General features: G+C 34.6%; 1 protein-coding gene across 3 annotated transcripts in view; it reads right to left on the minus strand.

Moving 5' to 3' along the window:
- ssh (Protein phosphatase Slingshot) overlaps positions 1 to 25920 on the minus strand; it is a 184050-nt gene that overhangs the window by 30431 nt on the left and 127699 nt on the right. For all 3 annotated transcript variants that reach the window (XM_088275056.1, XM_088275054.1, XM_088275055.1), the window contains 2 exons: positions 17552 to 17744; positions 240 to 460 (listed from right to left, as the gene is read on the minus strand). In XM_088275056.1, the coding sequence (XP_088131182.1) occupies positions 240 to 460; positions 17552 to 17744 (414 nt within the window). The remainder of the gene's footprint in view (positions 1 to 239; positions 461 to 17551; positions 17745 to 25920) is intronic.

A 25920-nucleotide genomic window follows, 5' to 3' on the forward strand; every position in this document is an offset into this window, starting at 1 on the left:
TTTTCTTAGTCATCCTCGCTCTCTCGTATTTATACAAACTTGCCAATTATATTTCATTTTAAATATTCTCTAGTTATCTATTCGCTACACACGACAAAACACGTAGCAGAAAACCTTTAAATATACCTATCGCATGAAGTATGTTATCTGGAATGGTCGCATTACACAATTTTAACTCGGTTTTCTGTACGTGTTTATGTTAAAATAAACAAATAAAAATGATTGAAAGGTCGCATTACCCATCTCCGTCGAGCGTGATGGCGGTGTCGGCCAGCACGCGCAGCACGAGGCCGACGGTGGTGCGCCGGTTGCAGTCGATGCCCAGCAGGCAAGCCTCCTCGGGCCGGGGCCCCGCGGGCGCTCCCGGCGCGCCGTCCCCCTCGGGCGCCTCGCAGCCCGCGCGCGACACCACCACGAGGTAGCGCGTACGCGCGGGGTGCACGGACTCCAGCTTCACCGCCTGCGGGACAAAAAAAGTGCATCAGAACAATGACAACTAATCTGGTATTAAAAAAAATTATAGAAATAATTATTTTTTTAATAATTTTTGATAATTTTTAATAACCCTCGGCCTTGGTGTGAGAGGAAAAAATCAATTGAAAAATCTAGTGGTAAAAACAACAACAAAAATATTTTCGTAATTAAATACAATATCACCAGTAAGTAATTTCAAAAGAAAAACTTTTTAGTTGTTGTTTTTGAGTAATTACAATATTCAAATTCGATTAGTTTTTGTATCTTTTATACAAAGCTCGTTACCAAAACTACATATTTAAGAAATTGACGTTTTTCGTCAGATATCCATAATTTTTATCATAAACTGAATAAAATAAAATAATAAATAAGATAAGGATATTATACAGGAATAAAATATGTCAAACGGTAGATATTTTTTGCTTTATTAAAACAAAATATCGGCCCGACTGAAAAGTAAGGGATCGAATCAAAGACATCTAAATCCGATTCGAATACAACCAACTGGCAAAAATCGGTGAATACTTCGAGATCCAGTAAATACTTTGTGGTATTATTTTTATGTAGGTTTTATTAAGGTTGGCTAATTAAAATACCGTGTAAACTAGGAATACGTGATTACGTGTGTGAATTTATTTTACACAATAACGAGAAAGGCGATCACAAAAATGTCTCTAAATATCGTTTAAACATTTTTTAGTATAATGTCTTAGATTCTAACAATAGTTCTCTCCCCAAACAAAGGAACGTGTCATTACTGAGAGGACTGCCATTCATGAAGCGACCCAGATTTGAGGCCATGTTCAGTTTCGTGATAATGACCACACTACACTGGGACCCGCTAATCATACACGACTGTCACCATTATTCTGAGCTTAAAAAACACTTAAGCTAAAAAATCATAATGACACGTTTGACCGTGATTTGTCCCAACATTTATCGAAGTTTATTCTGACACAATAATATTTACACGCGTCATGTATTTGATTCACTCGTGCGACACGACAGTAAAATACGCCTCGCGTAAGAACATAATATAGAAACAACTGTATTAAATATCATTTATTGATTTTGTGAAATGACATGTTTAATTTAATCAAATAAATAAAACACTTGTATAAGACCACACTCGAGTTTATCAGGCACCACTAGTTTCTAAAACCACAGAAGTTTTCATCGACAGACTAAAATATAAACTAGATTATACATAAGAACTTCCAAGATTAAGTACTCAATTAGAGGAATAAGCTTTAAAAAATTAATTTGTATGGCAACTCCTGATATGTGTGTGCGTCAATAATCACGGCCACCGCCACTTCTCACTCGCTTCGGGGAATCAATGATATCTTGTACTATTGATCAATAAACACATTTCATACTTTAAGTGTTAAGGGAACAGACTTTTTGAAGCGCCCCAGATAGTCTACGACAGTTTGATATGGCTTCAGTGGGCCAGAGGCTACTCCTAGAAACACCAATATTGGAAAAAAGGTAAATAGAGGAATAAATGCAAAGGAGACTATTTTAATTTCACCATATGTATATGGTACAGAGCGCTTCCTGCCGCCATACTAGTACTGCTTATTAAACTGAAACGTGCGTTTTATTTCTTGAGAAATATATTTGATTACATATATTAAATGACTAAACACCAATTCCAATATTTTAGCTAGGAATGTTTTTATCTTTTTTGAAGCAAGTGACATGCCTAAATGTGGCTATTTTTAACCTAAAACTGCAAAAAATGTACTTTACTTTGACTCTCATTAATAAAGTATTCAAACGTTTTAGGTTAAAACAAAATATTTTATTGGTTTTGTGATCTCGGCGTATTTTCGAAAATACTAATTTTAAGCATATAGCTGAAAGATGATTCATTCCGGGAATAGACCACCGATAAATATAAGGATGATATTTGAAGAAAATAAAAATAGTGCCGAACTAATTAATCCATTTAATGATTCAGGATCATGATTATTTTCCAAATATTGTCAGAATAATTTATTGAATGTATTTATAGCTTACGCTGCATGTAATTTAAGCTTAATCTTTATTGTTCGTTCATCGTATTGATTTTAATCGATTTCAATACTTAAATTGTTTTAAACGTTTTCTGGAATCTCGGTTCAAAGTGTGAAAAAATAATATGTTAATTTCAGTTCATTAATACCACACTTCATTATAAAAACAATGATAATAACTGTGATACGTATAAAATTACATACATTTCAACCTATTAAAAATATTATTATTGAGGTTCTACAAATATTTATTGGTGTAGGTATAGTTAGGAAATTTATCTTTTTTTAGCTTTAGTCACTTTCATATTTCTTAGAAGCGATCGGATTTCGTCGTAATCGATACCTTTAGATTTGTATCATAATACAATCATGTAGAATTCAATACAAACAATAAAACCATACGAAGCGGAAAAAATACGAATGATTTAGCTGTCAATTAGGTTACAATTTAATGAGATCAACGCACGCTCGAATAAAACGCTTACAGCATGTGCAAATTCATTTTGAATAGAGTTTATCAGATGAAAGGCAGTAGCTGTTACATAGTAAACCGATTACTATTATACTACGGCTTTTGTCTCAGGCATAATATGTAGGAGATAAATAGCCGAGACGTCAGACAATAGGATTCCTTCTGCCTTCGTAAGGCTTTATACGCCGGCGGATTTCTAAAGCGTGCTAAAGTTAAAAGGAAAACTGTGAAGAGAGACGTCGAGGACTTTCACCGGGTTGCCGCGCGACGGGTGACTAATTTCCGCCAGAGAAAAAGCTAAAGGATAGTAATAATAATAATAACACTAAGGCATTTTTATACGGAGAAAAATAAAAATATTCCGTACGTTTTCATTTCAACACAATGAAAAGCTAGTAACTTTGGTGATAAGTTTAATTCTCATGATTTAGCTTTTATCATTATAACACGTAAGACTCTAGTTTAGGGCTTCGAAACCGGTTGAAAATGATGCCGATTAACGGGGTTTTCGTTTATAAAAACAAATGAAAATCCTTGTTTTTCAAACGGTTTTTTTGAAAGCCCTACTTCATTGAATTTAATTACGTATTTTGCGAATTATTTTTCTTATCAGTAAGATAATTAATATTTAGAAATATGTAAGCTCATTTTGTTCGTGTATATTGTAGGCTAACGTAATAGGTAGTATTTCGTAGCGCGCGAGATCGCTTGGGTGCAACGCACAAGAAATAGTGTAGGTATTTCAAAGTAATATTTGTATTTACTTTGGCCTATACCTATACTATTGAACTACTATGACAGAATAACTAACACACCGTCTCCGCGTAGGAGTAAGCAGAGGATATAAAATAGAAAAATCTAGAAAATCTGAAGCCTAAAAAAAATATACAATTATGGTTAATTTCTTCGACAAAACAAAAAAGTGTGACAAAAATATTTGTGAAACGTAAAATTTATTGTATAATATATTGTATAATACTTGTTACTGACAAGTACCAGTTGCCGGAATAGTAAAAAAAATCGACATTTACTTTTTTTTCTGTATTCATTCACGCCTAAAATGTTCCAATAATTCAATTTCAATTTAGGCAAGTGAAAATACAAAAACGACATTAGGTAAATGTCGACATTTGACAATTGGAAGGGCCCCGTTTTGGGCCGAGGGCATGAAAGCGTGAATACTAAAATTGGGTGTGCAAAAAATACGATCGACAATTTACACGGTACTTTTATTGTCTTTGGCGTCGGCCCATGGCGCCGATCGGCCAGACCTTACAGCCGGAAAACAGTAAAAATTAGGTTCAAACAGAGCGAAGATAACTCTCGAGAGTGACATCTAATTACTCCGAAACTGAGTTACAACGGCATAGAGTTATTTCTTACTTACATTCTAGGAACATCGATGTAATATTTAAAAGTACTTTAAAGTGATTAGCGCTCATTTTTTCAGTAACTACAAAAAATGGTGATTTATAATGATACATGTAATTTTGACTGGCAAAACGATGGGGTATTTATTTCGCTCTTAATCCCGTGAAAGTATCTATTGCATAATTATAATTTTCTGGCCTCAACTTTACTCCGCTTTTATCAACTTAATTGACACATCCTTTTCAATCCCGGCTCCCATGTCCATACAAATATTGCAGCCACGCGTTGAACACAGGATTCGTGTTTAGTAAAAGTAAGGGTCCGTAGCCGGTTTCATGTGTTTAGAAAACACGAAGGAATTTTTTGTAAAATCGTTTCTATGTAAAAAAAAACTAGTTTTATAGAAAAGAGTATAGTTAGACAAGTAGAAAGCTAAATAATTTCCCTATACAATAAGTCGCGTGTTAGGAAACTGCGCCGCCAACCGGGCTCGCTTGTCCGGGGCAGTTCTGCTGATAAGGCGAGGTACATAATATTATTTATTGTTCAGTCCTCGGTGGATACACGATACGACCGACGAGTCGACCGATCACCAACAGCTATGGGGTACGCTAATCCATAGAATGCACATAAAATACGTGCGCATTATAGCACTCTACAAAAAATACACTCACAATAGCAAATACAAGGATTTTCATAAAGTTCATCGTGTTAATCCAACTACTGTACTCTTATTAGTTGTGCGTTTCAATCACCAAAGTTGCAACTATACTTTAACTTTGCCGTCTATCGTATACATAATAAAATAACAACTATGTAGTTTTTTCCACGTGGATTTTATTTGACCAGCAACCGGGTTTCGTCGTAATAAAATTAATGTGGAAAAAACTACATAAGTAGTTGTTATTTTATTCTATAAGATGCAGTTCTACCAAGAAATGTCAGTACAAAACATAAATGTATACTCTTTTAACACCATTTTTTCTACGTGCAACTGAAATTACCTCATCATGCACCCGCATCAGGAGTTAGGTTTGGTACAATTTAACTTTGGACGCATGTTTCTTTCCTACCAATAAATATAAGGGTCATTCATATTAAATTTAAGGCCAAGGTTCTCATGAATGTGCAGCATCTTCCATCGCTCATTATCCAAAACCAAGCTTAAACAACAAAAAAACATCGCATGATGTCTGCTTTCTCTTTAACTGCTTCACATAGCTCCTTCTTGGTCTTTCTTTTCCTCTTTTCCCTTCTATTTAACCATAAATTATGGTAGTTGTAAGGTCGTCGAGTCCCAGGATATATTCTAACATCTTCCATCTTCACTTTTGTAATGTTTCAAAACGGATTATTTTTCACTCTTTATCACTCTTGTTGTCTCTTTTTCAATACTGCTAATTCTTTTTATCCTTCTCCGATACTACAACTCAAACGCTTCTTTAATTTCTTCGCCCCTCTTATTCACTATCCAGGTTTTGCTACCATAATGTGAGTTAAAAGTGATATTTTCTTCTCTCTTTAACCGAACCTTTTATGGTCTTTTATAGTTATATTGGTGAATTACAACAAATATTTACGCAGTGTTTCTAGGTAAAGACAAAAAAGTATTTTTAAAGTTTTTCTTCTTTTAAAATGACGTTCCCCTGAAAACTTTCAAATTAACGCATCCGATCATTATACACCCAATATATTATAATGGTACACATATACAATTTCTAAATTCCTTGTGGTAGTCAGAATTAGTGTAGTGGTAGTGCATACTGGGCGGAGAGAGGAGAATGCACGGACTCACATAGGCGAATGAATAATATTATTATGCATCAAACAAAAGAAAGTGACGGTGACAACACGACGAGCCGGCGGCGACAGATGTCCGAGGTGGCGCTAACAGCTACTATCAGTCGCGCCTGTTCTCTGTTCACGACTAAACAATTCGAATGGAAGGCGAAACTAAATAACAAAAAAACCACGACAAGCAAGCGAGCCGAAGAAATCCTAAATGTAGGCACAAAGATGTGGAAATAGAATTTCTATTTTAGAACAAGCGTCTATCTACATATTAAGGAAAAAATACAACGTTTTGTACTTAGTTCCTCACGACGTACACTTTTAAAATGAATACTTCTTAAAAACTATGAAAAAAATTATAACATACCATACATATTTGCATAAGTTGTTTTCTGTGTGCGGAACGCACGTGACACATAATATGTGCAATACATTAAAAAATAAAGTGTAAAAGAAAAACTGATTTCATTCTGTACAAAGAAATCTTCTCTATTTTCTTGTACTCGCATCCATTGGTGCATTGGCCACCGCTTGGATCTAAGCAGTATCAACTTGATCATTCCTACGCCCCTTGGGTACAGGAATATATTCAATAAGATAAAAAAAGAGAATGAATTGATGACGTGAGTGAAGGAGTTCAGGGTGATGTAGGTACTGTAAATAGTCATCGCTGCGACACTCTTATTTCTACCTATTGCTGCGAAGAATAAAATAGGGTATCTTCCTAATACGGTATTTCTCTACATTGCACGCACGAAATGCCAAAAATACCCAACGTTTTAGATTAAACATTCGGTAGAAAAGACATCAGTAAGTAATTTGTCAACTCGTGACATACATGGAGCTGCGTTCATACTAAAGTGGACTTGAATATGTTTGAAAAGAGCGAAAAAGGTATCCAGTGCCATATACGAAATTAAATCAACCGTGAAAAAGGTACGTACAAATTGGAGTAGCGCTGAGTATTTGGGTATGACACGTCTGTATCGTGAGTGAAAGCCCTTCATGCTAATGTATCTGTTTGCATGAAATGCGTCAAGACATTACGAAACGTGTTACCTTTAATTGAGACAGTCAAATAATATGCGATCGATAACTTTCTTAAGTAAATGAGCACTTTCTACGGCGGTCCCTAACGTTCGCGCTTCATCGGACACGATGTTATGTTGTTATGTTGCTAGACGTTACGCAACTAATGATGACCGCCGCAATAATTTTTACGACGAAAAGGTAAATTAAAGAATTGATAATAAATAATAATAATAAAATACATACACGCGGATCCACAATTTGTTTGAGTAAGTATCCACCTCCATAGTGTAGTGGTTATTACATTTGGCTACCATGCTGGAGGTGCCGAATTTGGTTCCCAGGGAGGTCAACACAAATATACGTTGTTTTTTTTCACTTTGATAATTATTTGATATTACTTATTAAATTGACATTGCATCAATTAGATGCAGTGCCCTATGCACCATTGGGTGCGGACAAGGGTCAGTAGTAGTAGTAGTAAGTATTGTACCATACAGAACGAGATTCCATTGATATCTCAGCTTAGATGAAGATGGGAATTTCGAAGTCCGAGTATTTATAGGATTTGAGGACTGTCATTGGCAGGTTTATGTGAATACTTTATAAACAGTGTGACATTCATTAACCGTACTACAAAAGCTCTATCGTGAAAGGGCGCTAATAGAGGTTAGAAATATGATATTGAAATATCACCGGTCGTCAAGTCGATGAAATTCTATAAACGTATAACGGGATAGCCAAGATAGTCATAATAACTAACAAGCTCAACACGGCGCAATCAGGTTTGAAGAAACAATCTCATTTGACTTAATAGCATATATGAATATTCATAAACATGTAAATTAATTCATCCAAGTTTGGGCCATTTTCATAGAAATTAAAATGATTTAATACATATATTACGATGTAGTGTACATAGAATTAGTCATTAGATTTTTGTATATGTTATAGACGGGTTCGTGGGCATGTGCTGACCCGTGGACAAACATTCGATAAGATATGCGTATCTCGGTCGCTGGGAGAAATATTATTTATTTAAAAAAAATATATATTTCATAATAATATTAAAGGATTATGCACTATCTTATAAGGTAAATACATAGCCAAGATAACGACACAAAAATGAATAATCATTCTGAGTAAATAATTATTTAGTTAAATGACGATATGAGGCAATAGGACATCTCTTAAAATGTATTATATTAAGACTCTTAATAATATCCTTATTTTTATCTGAATACAAATAGATCGTATAATTTACGAGATAAATATGATCGTATAATTTAGGATGTTAAATCTTCTGTGGCTAAAATCGAGCGACGTTTTATTTCTTCCTGTACCAAAGTACAGTACAGTAAGATAACGTAAATCTACCAGGGTAGTATGAGTTGGGGATTCGTAAACCATCCCTTTTGGGCTTAAAACCGATCAAAATGTAACTCCGGATGACGTCAAACGATATCGAAGCGATACAAATATTTTATACGAATTTTTGCGAACATTGGGAAAAATCCATTAAGCAGGAAAAGAGCGATATTCAAGTTTAAAAAAAAAATCTCTTTTGATTATTCGTCTAGTTGACTAGGAAATAAATTAAGGCAGAAAACCTTCTTCTGAGAAATCTAGAAATGATTATGGTGGACCAAACCGGGCAATTGAGATAAGGGCCTACAAATTGTTTGCCATTTTGTCGATTTGAAACAATCTGATCCAATTTATTTCCTCATTCTGCAATATAATTAAGGTTATTCGAGCTATATCTGCAACTGACAGATAAATACGTCATATATATAACACGAGCATACTTAAACATAAATATAGCAAGGAAAAATTCACATTATTGAAGTTTTGGAGCAACACTTATTTTTTACTTGGAAAATGACTTCATAAACGTCGTCAAGTGGGTGATGTTACATTTTGTGCATATTCACGCGAGTGGGAGAAATTTTCGGGGAAGATAATAATTACACGTCCGCAAGGTCGTAATTCGCGCGAACAAAGCGACGGCGACGGATCCTCGGATAAGTAAAGTCCTTTGTTCACCTCGGTGGAGACCAAACGGGCGAATTGGAAAATCAGTCTTATTGACAGGGTATAATTTACCTCGCATTCATGCGAAACCGCAAATTGGACAACGAAAAATATTACTTCGCTTCTTTGAATCGGACGAAAGAGACGCGAAGCAAATTTTTATGAAGAGAAAAAATTAAAAACAGCCATTAACATTAAAAGGCTGCCGGCTCCTTAGGAAATTGGTACAGAATGATTTTAAGTGTTTTATTTTAGCTAGTTTAAGATAAATAGGTTGTTTTAATACAACTGTTATCCTGGATAAGAGTCACGAGTCTGAAGGCCTTCGCCATCACGTATTGCACAGGTCTCTGTAGACTCGCTAAGTTGAGCTTTAACCACACCGTAATTCAGATGTAATCTCCAAGTACTAACAACCCTTCTCTTAACAAGTGTAGAGTCGGTAACTGGCTGACAGGTCCACCAATCTTCCCGTGGCTCCGCTGGATGTGCATGCCTACGGACGGGCCATTATCCCAGCGTGATACGCAGCGACTAGACAGGACACTGCGCTCACCTCCACCCCGGGACACAAACAGACAAACTACCAACGAATAAATAATACTACACGTGAACATCCAACATTATGTGCTCCTAACTCATAACTACATAACAGCAAATTGAAAGCATCTTCTAGCAATGCAAGTAGTTGAAAATGCTAATGTGGAAAAAGTAGAGTGTAATTATAACATATCACACATTTCTATTGGACAAGCGTTGTCAGATCAATGTTGTTTTTGCAGTTGATAATAATCAAATTTCTTACATTATTGTTTCATGATTATTTTTAGTTATAAGGTCCCGTGAGTCATGCAATCGTGGATGATATGGCCAAAGGTTATGATCTATTTCGCATCTACCTACCCACATTATCCAATTATTAATAGCTCCTTTAAAATTAGTTATTTAACAACTTAACGGATATCAGGAGTAGGTATAGAGTATAGACCTTTATTGCGAAATACTCGAAACTCCTTTGATCAAAGTGATTTCATTTCGTTTGATGTGTTACTCTTATACATGTGTATATCACAGTACGTATTACTTTTACTATGTTAAAAGTGAGTAAAAGATTACTTACAGTACAAAAAAAACATATAAGCACTTTCGGAAACCGTTGATTTAAGCAATACACTGTAAAGGAAGAGCTTTTACGGGAACATAAACTTATGTCACGTTATCTAATAAGATAAACGGAGCTTACAAAAGGAGACGAGTAAACGAAAAGTGGAGAATAATAGGAAGAGATAAGCAGAAGTAAGAAGAGTTAAATAACATTTCCGCTGCATTAAGTGGGACAAGGGACGAGATAAAGAGAAGATACGGTATAGAAAGCATCTTTATTACAATACCTAAGAACACACTGATAATACCATCAAGTAAACTGATGTTGGAGGCTTCTCCGTAATTAAATGTAGATGGATTACATACTGTCATGAACCTGTCAGGGGTCGAATGCACTGAATCATGTTACATTGTGTGTTAATTCATAAATTCTTTCGCATTATAATCATAAACTTATTAAGGAAGATCATATCACAGTTAAATTCCATCACTCAGAATAATTTTAAGCGAGCATTTAACCATACTATGGAAAATTATAAAAAGTTCTCTTCAGTCTAGTGATTCACGTCAATCTTTAAAACAATTGAAATATTTTATAATTCGAATATTTTATTAAACTTAAACAAGAAGTAAAGTTGAAAAATAACTAAGCGTAAAAGTTTATTGAAAAAATTGATAAAGCACACGATGCCGAAATAATATTAAGGTTAAAATCCATATTGGCTATCGTTTTTGATACATCGTAATACAAGCTACGACAGTTAATAATTCAATTAATTTACAAAAGAAATACCCACCAAGCCGCGAGATAAAATAAATATAAAGCGAGAGACGATAAAAGTTAGCCAGTTAATGTCGACCGATATGGCAACCGGGAGAGCCAGTTGCAGATACACAATGGCGAATAGTGCATTTTAATAGGTGATACAAAGGGTTCGTGCATTCCTTTGTGCAGCGACTGATTAACGTGGAACAATGATGATACGAGGATTCCATTCCTGACACGTAGCGTCTGCTGACAGAGCCATTAGTGGCCCGCATGCAGATCTTGTCCGCCAACTAGTCATGTAATACGTTACGACAAATTGATGTGACAAGGGGATAATGCGGAACCCTAAGCTGGAAACTTTGTGCGAAAGCTGATAGTGACATATAGTCTAGTGTGCACTGCAATAAATATGAATTAAAATATGTAGTATACGGTACATTATTTAAAATAAAATACTTCCACATATATATTCACGAATATTAGGTACGTTATGGATGTAGATACTTGAAATAGGGAAAACGATGGAAATTAAACCCAACGTTCCTACAACGAATATAGCATTACACAATATCACTAAACGATTTTAAATTATTTACATAAAAGGTAATTTACGTATACTGGTATATGGTAATATAAAAATATAATATAATAGCGCGTAGGGCACTGCATCCAATTTATGCAATGTTAATTCGATCGTTTATTATATGAAAGCACGGTGATTAGTCCTACGCTACAGATAACAGTCCAGGGTAATATGAAATAAATAATACAGTGAATAACGCTTTTTTTTGACCTCCCTGAGAGTCAAGCCGGGACCTCTAGCATGGTACCCAAATGTGCTAACCACTACACTATAAAGGCGGTTGAAGCAACTTAGGTAGGTATTATTATCATCATTATTATTATTCGAAATTATCAATGTTCAGTTTAGAGTTACGAAATTCGCAGGTGCAGGATCACTTCCAGTTACTCTTATTAAACATAATAGAGTGGCCATTATTACAAGAGGGGTGAAGGACGTTCAATGAATCAAACACTTCAGCGGCACGCGAACTTGTATTGTGTTGTTAAGGAGTGCTTCGCGAATAAAGAAACTAATAGAGGGAGCATTCCTATACCCATTCAAAATATAATAACAAAGAATTTATAACTAACCTCCTCACGAAGGTTTGCAATTTCAACGTCGTAAATAGCGCTACATCAAATGTAAATATTCTATTCTTACCCTTATCTGCACCCTATAGTGCACAAGGCACTGCATCGTATTGACGCAGTGTTATCTCGATCGTTTTTAGCAAAAAGACAATGTGATCAATCTTGTACCTCCGATACCAGTCCATGTGATATTGGATAGTTAAAAATAAATAATACGGTGAAAAATCACTAATATTTATTTTGACCCATTATTAATTAATTCATTTTACTCAGATTTATCGTGACAGATAATTTCGAATACAAATAAACCTCTGACGTATCCAACTCCCATTGATATTTTTTTTTTGCATTTCAGAATACATAATAATTACAAGTACAAAAAATATATAAAATATTAATACAAAAAAAGATCACACAAAGGCATGGCCTGTGGGTGGGTATACATTATATTTAAGGTTATAATAAAGGGCACTGGCAAGAATACAATAGATATCAGAAATAAAATAAATTTAAAAGTGCTAATATAAACTACAAATATTTGATTTTAACAGAAAATAAAAAATCAATTAGATTAAAACATTTTATAAAGCTGCCACGGAGCTTTTGTAATAATCCTAGTAATCGGGGACCTTAATACCTTAAATGTCTCCTTTGTAAGTCGCAGAACAGATAGGCCCGGCACTATGTGAAGTGGAAAATTACAATCAAACGATATAAATTGAATCATTCTACGAAGCCGTAGTAACACAAGAGGCTAAACATTTCGGGCAATTGAGTGTCGTGCCAATATTACTACAACAAATCGGCGAACATTATTCAATATACATTATTCAATCCTGTATAATGCGAAAATTGGTCTTTCGGTGACACTGATTATTACTTACAACAGTTTGAGTGTGTCCGAATACTTGTTAACAAATCTGGATTATCTCCAATTATAGAAGTTATTTTTCATATTATTTTTTTGGCATCTCATCTTCCAAGAATTTGAGTGGTGCGGTTGTCAATCATGGGTAGAATTGGTGAATGTTACACGCGTGTAACATTCACCAATCACTAAACTCAGCCTATGACGGTCGTAAGCCCCGTAAATGCCCAGACTTCTTCATCTATGTTGAGATGTCAAAAAACACTGATTATATACTTCTCATTTTCTTACACCGATTGAATATACGAATAGCGAACTGATTGTAAAATAAAATCACGATTTAAAAAAATCATGGACTTTTATGTATGTATTTAAAAAATACGTTGTATTTCTTATTTTCTATTCTCTTAAATTTTCAAATGAATCATTCTAGCGGATTCGAGCTGCTCGTAAAACTGCTAAATAAGCTTTGGAAATTCACCCTTATTGTAAATTTACATCCAAAAGGGGCTCTTTGCATAACGAATTGTGAAAATAATTTGATTTTATCCCCAATAAATTAAACCCTTTTTGGTATATACATACACACTGACAGCCCTTGTCACAAGTGTTATCGACAAATAAAGAGGTTTATCGAAATTGACTCGTAAAATGTGAACGGGTAAACAGAACGAGGACGGCCAAAAAAGACAAATCAATCAGAACCTAAAATTTGGTGGTGTCAAAAGTTTACGTAAGCGGAGGTGATGTGTGACTGATGTATGGATGTGAAGGTGTATGTCAGGACAAACGAGTGTGGCGTTTATTGCTCTCTGCTTACCAATGCAGCGAAACGGCGTGATGGTAGTAGTAGTAGTAGTAGTAATAGTAGTGTACTTAAAAAATGATGCATTCGCATTAATATTGCAGTTTAGTTATATTACGGAAAGGGATAGAATAGCATATATCAGGGCCAAGTGTCGAGGCGGGCGAGTCTGCCAACGGAGAGCGTGAAGTGGGACTCCTGAATGGGATTTGTGGGTTGGTCCCGCGGAGTGAGGACCACCGGTGGAGTGCGGATACCGAGTGCCTGCCCACTCTACGTTATCCAGACAAAAAGGGACAATCATCATTTCTCGGCGTAATTTGTTGGGTAATTCGCTTTGTGCGGCCGGCGCGCGGCGGGACGGTCAAGGCGGATGAGGTTGTATTATACAACTCGCGAGATGACGGATGGTCGGAAATTATTGTTTGGGAAACATCAAAGGATACACAGAACCCCCACCTATTTAGGATGTTCACGGTCAAACCAAACGTGCGGAGATTGATATAGAAAAACAATTATTAGACATCTTAAAGGCGCCATGGCTGCGGTAATAAATTATGTGTATATGATTGAATTTTTATTACGCAGTTGAAATTAGGAATGAAACTAATTTTGGCCGACATCAATTCGAAGAAATCGTTAATACGTAATCTCGTACAATTACATAAAACACCTACTACCTAAAAAGAAGCGAGTGAAATACAATTTATGAGGGTAGATAATGATAGAGAACGCCAGACATAAATAGAAGCTGTACTCTCTAAATAAAATTCCAGCCATAAAGAAAATCATACAAAACTGAAGGATTTTTAGAGTACCGATAAAGTTGCGTGTCACGTTATACAACGACCCCGTTGTGACGTGCGATGCACAAAGCGAGTGGAGTACATATAATCCTGACATAAGGAGTTCAACGTCTCGGATCCAGGACCAGGGTCGTTAACAGATTTTATGAATTTCACTTCGAGTGAGGTGACTAATGAGAACATTGGTCGTTGGCTCCAGTCGCGGTCACTACTCCGCCTCACCGGCCCGTCTCGGCGAGGGGCGAGATGCCGCGGGGTAACTAATGCGCCGACATTCAAATCAAAACAAAACATTTAGCGACAACCAAATTAAGACGGTAAGACAGTGCGCTTACTAAAGAAAGCGAAGAAATATATTTAGAATGATTTAAAACCAAATATGTATAACCAACATAAATCGAACCCTTTGGGTCAAAGCTTCATTATCTTCTAAACTGTTTTACAGGATAACCCAAAACTATTCCTTTACAAACGTAAAACGTAGAAACCTCTCTGATTTTTTTTTTTTTGCCGATAATTGTAGTAATACTCGTACACTACATTTTCATCTATTGGACATACAAATTCGCGCCTTAGTCACTTAATCCAATTGAACTTTTAAATAACAATATTATACATCAGTCAAAATTGCGAAAAATTGAGTAAAGCTTCCTAAAACCCAAAGGACAATTCTTGATAATTTCTTGGAATTTTGACAATTCCATATAAAAATTTGAAAAAAACTTATGACAACAAAAAATACATAAACGTCCAAAGTGTAACGGTTCAAAACAGAGATACGAATAAGTAGACTGTTCGCGAACACGTCTAATTGTACTGTTGAATATAGCACAAAACAATATATTTTTTACCAGTAATGGAAACGGATCATATGACAAAAACAAACGCTGCGGTCGACAAACAGAAATCAATCATCGCAGACGTTCACGGAAGGTCATTAATTTGGTATCAAATCTCAAGACGAGGGGTGACCCGCGGCCCACGGGTGACCGGGACGATAAATACGCTATATACGAGTACAGCGAAATCAACAAAGGTCACTAACAAAGCAACAATAATTGAACATTAGAGATTCTCGAGAATTCATTGAAATCAATTTGTTCGTTGATATTTTATAATGATATACAGGCGAAGAAAATGGTGTGAATGATATAAAAACAATAATCAAAATATACAAATAACTCCAGAGAGAAAATAGCCCGTACTTGGAAAAGTTGAAATTTCATGTTTTGGTGATATATTTTTGTTATATATGATATATATTTGTTATCTCGATAAAACGGACCTCTATTTAACGAACGTCCTGTTAATATTGTACATTCAAGTGTTGCCGCATGTAAACAATTTTTAGCGGTTATAATAATCACAAATTACATATTTCTCAAAACTTAAAAAAGTCCAAACAAAACTTGATTCCTTTATTCAAAGCAGGATTATCGAAAGCAATTTCGTCCATATCAAACAGCAACGTCACTTCACGACGAGTGTCCGGAGACAATAAATAGAATTTTGTTCATGTTTTGTATTGTTTATTTATATCTAAATACATTATTCATATTTTCAAAAAAATATTTTGATTCATTTTAAACTTATTTTTATTTAACGGACTTTCGGCTTTAACGGACGTCCCCTCCCTCCGTTATATCGAGGTTTTACTGTAATTAATATCCGAGTCCTTTTCAATATAACGTATTATGTATATTATCGTTGAACGATTACAATAGCAGCCTGTCAGCGGAACATACTCTTCGCATTATGTCAAGCTGCGTGTCAATTGAGTAGTCCATCTATCATACATCGAGCCATATCTCCAGTCGAGTGATGTAATTGGTGATTGGTGAGCAATATGTCCGCCGGGTAACAAATGCTATTCCATTAGAATCTACACGAATGAAGTCATAGGAAAAAATAACGCTCGGTTATATCGAACAACCAATTGACACGAGAAGAAAATTAATAGATGTTCTGTTTAAGAATAACGCATTCAAAAGTAAAAAATAATGCGGGTCGACAAAGTCAATAACAGGCAATGATCTTGAAAATTCTATTTCAAAAGCGGTTAAATGGGCCAAGAAATAATATAATTAGACACTACTAGGTCACGTTAAAAGAAAGCATAGAAAAGCATATTTATTAAAATAAGGTATCGACTACCTTCGAAACAAAATTATTTCTGAAAAAAAAATATTCCGACAAAAATTTGAGGCAGAAATGATATTTCACCATATTTCACGAGGAAATCAAACCGTCAACACCGATTTATTTTTAAATACGATTCCTACTAAATTCGCGATTCACGAAAGCCTAAAATAATACTGAAACGTTTGTAACGAAAGGCATGAGAATCACTTCTTTTATCCTTTTTATAGATTTACAAATATGTTTTAAGTTTTCTTAAGAAAGAACAAGCTTAATTTTATTTTAAAATAATAATCGTAATTAATTTTACATTTAGGGGTTCAAGAGTCAAATATGTACTATATTTACAAATTAAGATTGTGTCATAAATATATTAATTTGTCGTCAATTATATCGTATCAAACCATTTGCCGTTTCTCGTCTTCGGGATTGTATCCCATTTAACCCTAGAATACAATGTTTTTTTTTACTGCCATGAAATAATAAAACTTAATTTAGAATTTAAAACTTTATTTAATTGTGAAAAATATTACAGTTATGTCGGTTATTTCTATTATTTGTTTTTTGCTGTTGTTAAATTTCAATAATATTTCGATATAAATAACGATTTTTTATTGAAACCGTTATTTTATCGTGGCCTTATCTCAGATGAACCTTAGTTTTTCGAGGTTAACCAATAAAACAAAATGTGACCGTAAAAAAAGTAAATTTACCATTTTGAGTGTCTCCTCGGGTCGCAGTAGGTAGAACATGGACTGCAGGTGCTGGTGGATGTCACTCGACGACGCGGGGGCGGTGGGGGTGGGCGGGGGGCGGCGCTGCCCCCTGGCCCCCGCACCGCCCCCCGCTCCGCCGCTGGATAGCACCACAGCCGCCCCCTTGCTGGCAAAGTAGCACTCACTGAGGCTGAAACAAAATCACAAGATTAGTATATTTTCATTCAATTCGAAATGACTGACAAATAGGAAATTAGTCACAAAAACGCAATACCTCATTCGGAAGGGATTACGTAAATATTTTATTTTTAAATTATTTAATTTTATTTCTACAACACGTGTTGATTTATATTTTTACATTACGATATTTTGTTGATATCTCAACATAGATGAAGAAAAATATTAAAATCTGGGCATTTAAAGGGTATGTTAATGGCTGGTTTTAAAGATCACTTGTACTTTGCAACACTTAACTTTCTACCCATGATTGACAACCGCACTACTTACTTAAATATTGGAAGTTATATTAATGCTTTAATTGGAAAAATCTACTATGGTTAAAATCAGTAGGTTTTTTTATTGGCATAAACCTTCATGAAATTGATCAAATATTTGATTTTTTTATTATTAGCAATTGCATATCGCTACAGTGCAAGAAATATTCATTCAATATTATTTGTAATATCCAGCGCCGAAATTCCCGATAAATGTTGCATTACGAGATTTGTTCTCGTGGAGTTGTAATTACTCGAAGAAATGAGATAGGTAGTGCTCAACATGTAGTATATGTAGTGTAACATATAACTGAGGTGAAAAACATCTGTGGAGTTATTTTGGTTTGTGCGGTGAACGAATCCTCGCGGACTACGAGTGCTGGGAACTTGACGAGTCTAGTGTCTAGGTTAGACGTTTTCTGCATTTCAGTATACGTCACCGCGCGAATTAGACATGTTGACGGTTCACAAACAAATTATTTCCTCGACGGGCTGAAAGCAAAAAGGGTTACGGTGACATTTGGTATTTTGGAAAAAAAGCATTCGTAAAAAAATGTCCATTGCCAAATAAAAGCTACTTGAAACTTTTATGGATACATATAATATATCACACTCTCATTCACTTACTAACTTGAACCTTTATAGTTTATAGTATGGTGGATAATTTTGTAAAAAAACATCATTCGACGCCCTCTTAACTCATAATTAACCATTTTCCACTTAAACCTTTGCCGTTTTTTTCTCTAGTTATTTAAAAATAAAAAAAAATTCAAAGGATTAAAAGAGTCATTTCAGCAAAAGTCAAAAACGACAAAACTTATTAAATATAGCTATCAAAATGCATTAATTAAACAATATTATTTTTGATAGTTGCAATTGCTATTTTTTGTCTGGAGCGACACGTGAAAGTTTGGTTACACAATCAATGCAATCTCACATTTTTATTGTATCGTCAGCGACCTGTTTTTTTTTTAAATACTCCACATTGTACGTTTTAATACACCAGAGTTTTGAATTGTCCATTAATTTTTGCAGGTGTGTGTAGCAAAATGTGACTGGTGATGTAAGCAAAAAAAAAATGCAGTGTCATTTTATGTATACAAATTATGCTCAAGTTATAAATATTAAGTGTGTATTTATTTTTGGGAATTGAGAATATTTAACAATATATTGATTTTGAAATGGGTATGTCTACGAATGATTTACATTCTGGGATAAAATGTAACGTCAGTGATCACGGAATGGCCATAAGTAATATTTGCAAGAGATTATTTCTTTACTTAACAAAATCAGTATTTTTCAATTGCGTGTTTATATTAACATATTAAGGATGGACCAATGTTTACGAGAAATAAAATAAATCATGTTACAGTACTAAGCCACGGTCAATGAAGCGAAAAGGCAAGTTCAAAAAGGTCAACGAGAGTTGGCTCCTATTTTTATCATTCAAGAAGAAATAATGTGAAGCTACGCACAAAAGAAAGACGGGAAAAGTACAATATCTCCGAGCCTTATTCAGAAAGCATAGCATTAAAAGAATGTCGCCTGTCTACGTATCACAATAAAGAATAGTGTGGATACACAAGGTGCCTTTGAATCGGGAGTAAAAGCTTTGAAATTAGAAAAATAATAGTAGACGCAATAAGAATGCAAGCACATTAAAGGGAAAAGTGCTTTAAATAAAAAATGCAATTTTACGGAGCTTAAAAATTTTAGGAATTCTAAACAAAATATTTTTAACAACTTTAAACAATACCGGGCATGAATCAGAAATTTCCCAAGTTTCAGTGTCTCGCACGCCGTCGCGACGCCCGACCGGGTCCAGACGTGTTTCAGAATAAGATGTCAAATCGAAGGATCCGAGTAAAAAGTTCAACACATCAATTCGGCGTTTGACTTATGGCCATGCAGCTGAATCGGATTCTTTTAGTTGTGCCGTACCTACGTTTTGACCGCACGTTTATAGGTGGATTATTTTTAACTGCGGTGGCTAATCAAACACAACGCGCACCAAAAAAGGCAATCGGCAATTTTTTTCGTGCCAAATGACTTTTTGGCAATTTTTCGTGTAGTATTTGCCCGCTTCCATAGTGCACATTTGGCTACCATTCTGGAGGTACCGGGTTCGATCCCAAGGGGTTGAAAATAAAAATGTTTATTTATTCACTCTAATATATATATATTAAATATAACCCTGGACTGGTACCTAAATTGGACGACTACGCCTTGCCTTCATAAAATAAATGATCAATTTGATGCAATGGGAAATGCACCATTTGATGCGGATAGGAGTCAGTAGTAATAGTAAAAAGATCTGATAAACCTGGTTTCAGGCAGAAAACGACGAAAGGCGTTGGACAGAGAAGAGCCTGGCTCTTGTTCAACATATCTAAGAATTAAGAAATTATCAAAAAGATAAACGTTTTTACCTTTAACAAATATTTATTACAAGTTATGATTATTACATTACGAAATGATTAGGTATATAAAAAAAAAAGTAACTGCCTGCTACGGGGCGCGAACCTGAGACCTTCGGATCTCCGATCCGATGCTTTACCTGAGTAAGTTCTGTTAATCATATATTATTAGATTAAAACCAATATTTTTAGCTTTTGCACTTTATTTTTATTTGACCAGCGACCGGGTTTCGTCGTCACCGACATCATCAGACTGGTACCGACAGATTGGTACCGACAGACTGGTACCGACGTTTCGTCGTTACCGACATCATCACCAGTCTGATGATGTCGGTAACGACGAAACCCGGTCTGGTCAAATAAAAATAAAGTGGAAAAGCTAAAAATATTGGTTTTAATCTAATAATATATTAAAAATGCAATTCCATCACGAAGTGTCAGTGGATAATGTAAATTCTGTTAATCATATTAACAATACCAATTTCATAATGTTGAAATCATTTACACTTTTAAAAATATATTAACGATTGTAAAATATTTCCATATCACTCAAAATTCATCATAACATACCATATAAATAAAATATTAATATAAGAACGACACAATGCATTTTTGTAGTGCAATCAAAAGTGCGTGTGAGGTAGTACGAGTAGTTTACAAAAATGGTGTACGGAAATTAAAACATATTTTTTTAAATTTGCTATTATAATGCTATACCGCAACTAGGGAAAAATCAAGACACAAAAGGGGCCATTTATCCGAAGGTGACGAAGTTAAATATCACATAATAATACAAAATAGAAAAAAAACATGTAGGTAATTTGCTTCAATACATTTTTATTATAATCCCGTATAAACAGATAGGTCAGAGTAAATAGCTAATACAAACTTGTCGTGGCTTACCTATTATTATGTAAATTTCCTTTGTTAAAAATCTCACAATAAAGGGTCATAATATCAAATATACGCTGACCAAGTAACACCGATATGTTGTGTTTTTACGCGTTATAAAAGTGTAAAACGCTTAGTTTCGTGTGAGCAGACATAATGCCAGCATTAAAGATTACGTTTTACGCACAAACACCATTAGGTCTGTAAACTTTATAGAGGTGAATAATAGTTAGCGAGTCGGTCTAATGAATTAGGACAACGTATCACAATAAATCGCAGTGAGGAAAGAACGATTAATCTGTTTTAAAATGTTGTTGAAATTGCACCACTGTCAATAAACACAAAAAAAACGTTTAAACTAACAAAATACGAACTAATGTTGGGTAAACACATTTTTTTACTAGTGCACAATCAAATACTAAGGAAAGAGCGATTAATCTGTCTTAAAAGGCAGTTGTAATTGCACCACTGTTAATAAATACATTTTTTTTATAAAACCAATAAAATACGAACGAATATTGGGTAATCACCAATTTTTAAATACTTGTTTACAATCAAATACTATTGCGCGACTGCCAATTTACTATAAAACTCAAGACTCATCGAATCTATTCACTTAAATACGTAAAACATTTTTCAGCCAACGTTGTATTTTATGACTTTAGGTCATTGAAATTCTTGTTTTATTTTCAAAGATAAAACAACTGTTGGCTCCAGCGCAAAATATAATCAAACGTTTTATAGAAACACGTGAAATACCTACGTAAATTCACCTTCTCAGAGAATACGTAAATCAGACATAAAAGTATCGTCGACTTTTCATAATTATATATACTTATATTGTTTTTTTTTTACTTTTTCAATACAAATTATAATTATTGATGAACGCCTAACGAAATAAATTGTTTAATCAATTCATGCGTTTTCAGGAGATGCAATTTTAATTTAATTACGATGAAAACGCATTAATAAAAACAAACAAAAACTCCACATACTGAAAACATAAAAACACGTTTATTATGTTTTAAAGTTTAAAGAGAAAACGTTTAAGTGGTAATAATAAGGTGGGATAAGTACCACGCAGAACAGCTTTAACTGCTTTATAATAAGCCCCAAGTAGGTACACAATCTCTGTGTAATTATGGGAAAAATCGGAAGCTTTCGCTTTTAACGATTTTTTTACCATCAAAATACAACAAAAAAACATATCTGATTTGTTTCATAGTAAAACATTACATCGGTGATGTTATATAATAATACCGGTCAAAAGGACTTACATCATTCAATAATACATTTTACCGTATAAATCTGAAACCTATTAAAATGTTTTTCAATCAAACCTTTTATTTATGCATTAAGACTGAAAGTCAATACTTACATTGTAAATAAATTCCGCATAAATCATAGAGCTTAGAAAAATCATTTTAGAGCTTATTCTAAAGTAAGGGAGCTTTGTAAAAAAAGGCTAATTTATTTAAAGTAGGCAATTTCAAATAGGTAAAATTGTCGTAGGTAATGTATTGAAAATATTTTAAAGACAATATTATTGTTTCACCTAAAATATTAAAACGAATTACCTAACTAACTAAACATCACGCCGCTTCCCCGCAGGGGTAGGCAGAGAGAATAGAACGCCACACCACTCTGTCTTTGCAAACATTCTTCGCCTCTTCCACGTTCATGCATCTCCTCATACATACCCGCCGATTATTACGACTCCTAACCTGACCACTTTCAAGTATTTGGCGTACCTGATCATGCCATGATTTTCTCGGTCTTTCTCTGCTCCTTTTTCCAATTACGTTCGCCTAATAAATTTGTTTTTAAAACTAATTAGATTTTTTTAAATGATTGAATGTCTGTCAACACATATATTTTTTAAACAAATTAACAGGTCGATTGTATGAAAGTGGCGAGAATTTATTTTTTTATGAAACGAAAAACAGTAAAACAAAAAAAAACAGATATGGCACTCATCCTCAATCTGCTGTGTGTTTAACATTTTTAGAGAGTATAACCATTTATACATGTACTTCATCTAATTCTGGTAATATAAAAAAAATGGCAAAATGGCGTTTCTTTAATGAAAGAAAGCATAGAGAATGCATAATACATAGAGTTTTACCATAGTTCTACTTATTGTCGCTAATTTTTTTGTTAAATGTAACGAAACAGGTTTGGTATCCATTGATTGAGTATATGGGATACAGAGCGATGTGAATTTAGTATTTAAAAAATGATTTAAGTGAATAAAGGTAAAATACAGGGTGAGGATCGGCATTTTTCCTTTTTTTCGTGGACTTTTCGTTAGAAAGTGAAATTTGTAGAGGATTTGTGAATTGTATAAGTTTTTAAAAATAATTGTAAGATGCTTTTTTTTAAGTAATAAAATGTTAATATATATTCTTTCTTTGCTATTTTGTTGCTTTAACGACATCTACAAATTGAAAATATTTTAACAAAATCCCAGGATCCTTACACGTGCGTCGTATCTTAAATGTGTAGGTGCGTAGTTGATCGGTAGGCATACACGCTTCGTCCTTGGGATGTATGCAGGGAGTCGAGAGTTGACCAGCGGTGACCAGTGGCAACCCGATTATAATATTGGCAAGAGATCAAGGAGCGTACATTAGGAGCGCGGCCGCCAAATCACAACTCGCGAGACAGACAACGGCCATTACTATAAACAGCCATTTGGCAACCTTTTATACCTACTATAAAGCGAAGTAAAAATAAAACATGATATAACTGGAACAGTTAAACTAAAATACAGGATTGTTTTGGATACTTAATTAATTACCATAATTCCGAAACCGCAGAACACAATGCGATGCAACGTAAGGTACTATAAATCAAGAGTAGATTAGATGCGACACGTTATAAGATAACAAAGGATTGTCTGTTGAGGGAAATTCTATAAATATTTAATATTTCACGTGCTTTGTTTAATTTAGCAAGCAGCTGTTAAAGATTGAAGACTGTATACACACAAGAGCGTATTGTCCGATAGTGCGCAAATCTTACAATGCATCTTTTGTACACAATACTGAACTGCTCGCTCTATTTTAACGTTTAATAAATAATTTGGGGAAAAGAGAGAAACAACTTCGATTTATTTTATAAAACCATTGTTCCGATTTAGCGGCGAATGAAGCGTAATTGTAACGATGACACACATTTTTAAACGTTTATATTAAAACCGGGGACAAAACACGTATTTTTAAAAGTAATACGGTATATTTCCAGATCACCCTGCCCTCGATAAAAAAATAAATTTAAAGATAAAATATAAAGTGGAGGTAGACACGACTGGTTTGGGAGTCATGACCGAGGACGCATAGGATAAAGGGAGAGAATAGTCTGAAGCGATGACCCTGTCTACAGAAGGGATTTCGAGCTCGACGACAATGACTATTTTTTACGACTCGAACAACAAATACTGATATATTTTTATTACTTCCATTAAGTTAGCAAACGCTTATCCTGTATAGAGAATTATCACTACTTGTCGAGTATTGCGGTCAGATAGTGTTGGTAAACAAGAGTAAGTACATGGCAGACGAACACGTGGCCGATCTGTCGCACGCCCATATCTCTCCACACTACCGAAGGGTTATCGCCGGGTCGGCGCTGAACAAAATGACCTTAGGCCCTGTACAATGCAGGAATGCATAATAGTTATGATAATACTATCGGAGATATGCACTGCTAGGCACCGGCTATCCGCCGACGTTTCGGGCGCTACGAGCGGTACCATATTGGCTGCTTTATGGCCGGGTTCGGAGAGGTACAGTACTCGTATTTTATAAATTGTATGATGCATTATACCTGGATAGGTAAAATTACAAAAAGGCCCATGGTGCCGGACTGCGCTCAATACAACTGCATTCCTTTAAGTTCATATTGTTTTTTTAAGTGTTTAGAAGGAACCGATCCGTATAACCGAGAAAAAGCTTTTTTTGTAAGAGAGTTCATTTGTTTAAATAATTAAATTTATACTAACTAGCGGAAGGAGTAGTAAATTATTGCAAAATATTGAACAACAGTAACTTTACGAAAGGTAGAAAAATAAATAAAGTTGCTGTCATTAAAGTACAAGATTATTCAAATATCTCTTTACAATTTTAAAATACCATCGCAAAGGGAAACAGCTGTCACGAAACAAAACAAATTCAGTAGAATCGTGAATCGCACATTGATTTATACCAATGTCATGTCAGCTTTATAAAATTTTCAAAAACTGAAAGATAGGGGAGCACGTTTAAGAAAGAAAACGGGGGTAAACTTGAATCATGCCTTTTTAGGATAACTAAAAGGGGGATCAACAATTGTACCCCAAATCTACCTGAGAGCCGAAAAAGGGATTTTAAGATATAAAATCGGGGAGTGAAGAGTTCACGATCTCCTTTATTTGCACAAGGAAAGAGTAGACATTACACAACTGAAAAATAATATTGTGATAAGGAATTCATAAAAACGGAGATTTTAAATAACAAATGCGTTTATCTAGTTTATTTAGTATTTTATTTATTTATTTATTTTTATTCGTAAATTTTAAGACTGC

This window comes from Brachycentrus maculatus, unplaced genomic scaffold, assembly GCF_059751285.1.
Source record: "Brachycentrus maculatus isolate JH-2025_06_01 unplaced genomic scaffold, ASM5975128v1 h1tg000778l, whole genome shotgun sequence".
Classification (NCBI taxonomy): Eukaryota; Metazoa; Arthropoda; class Insecta; order Trichoptera; family Brachycentridae; genus Brachycentrus; species Brachycentrus maculatus.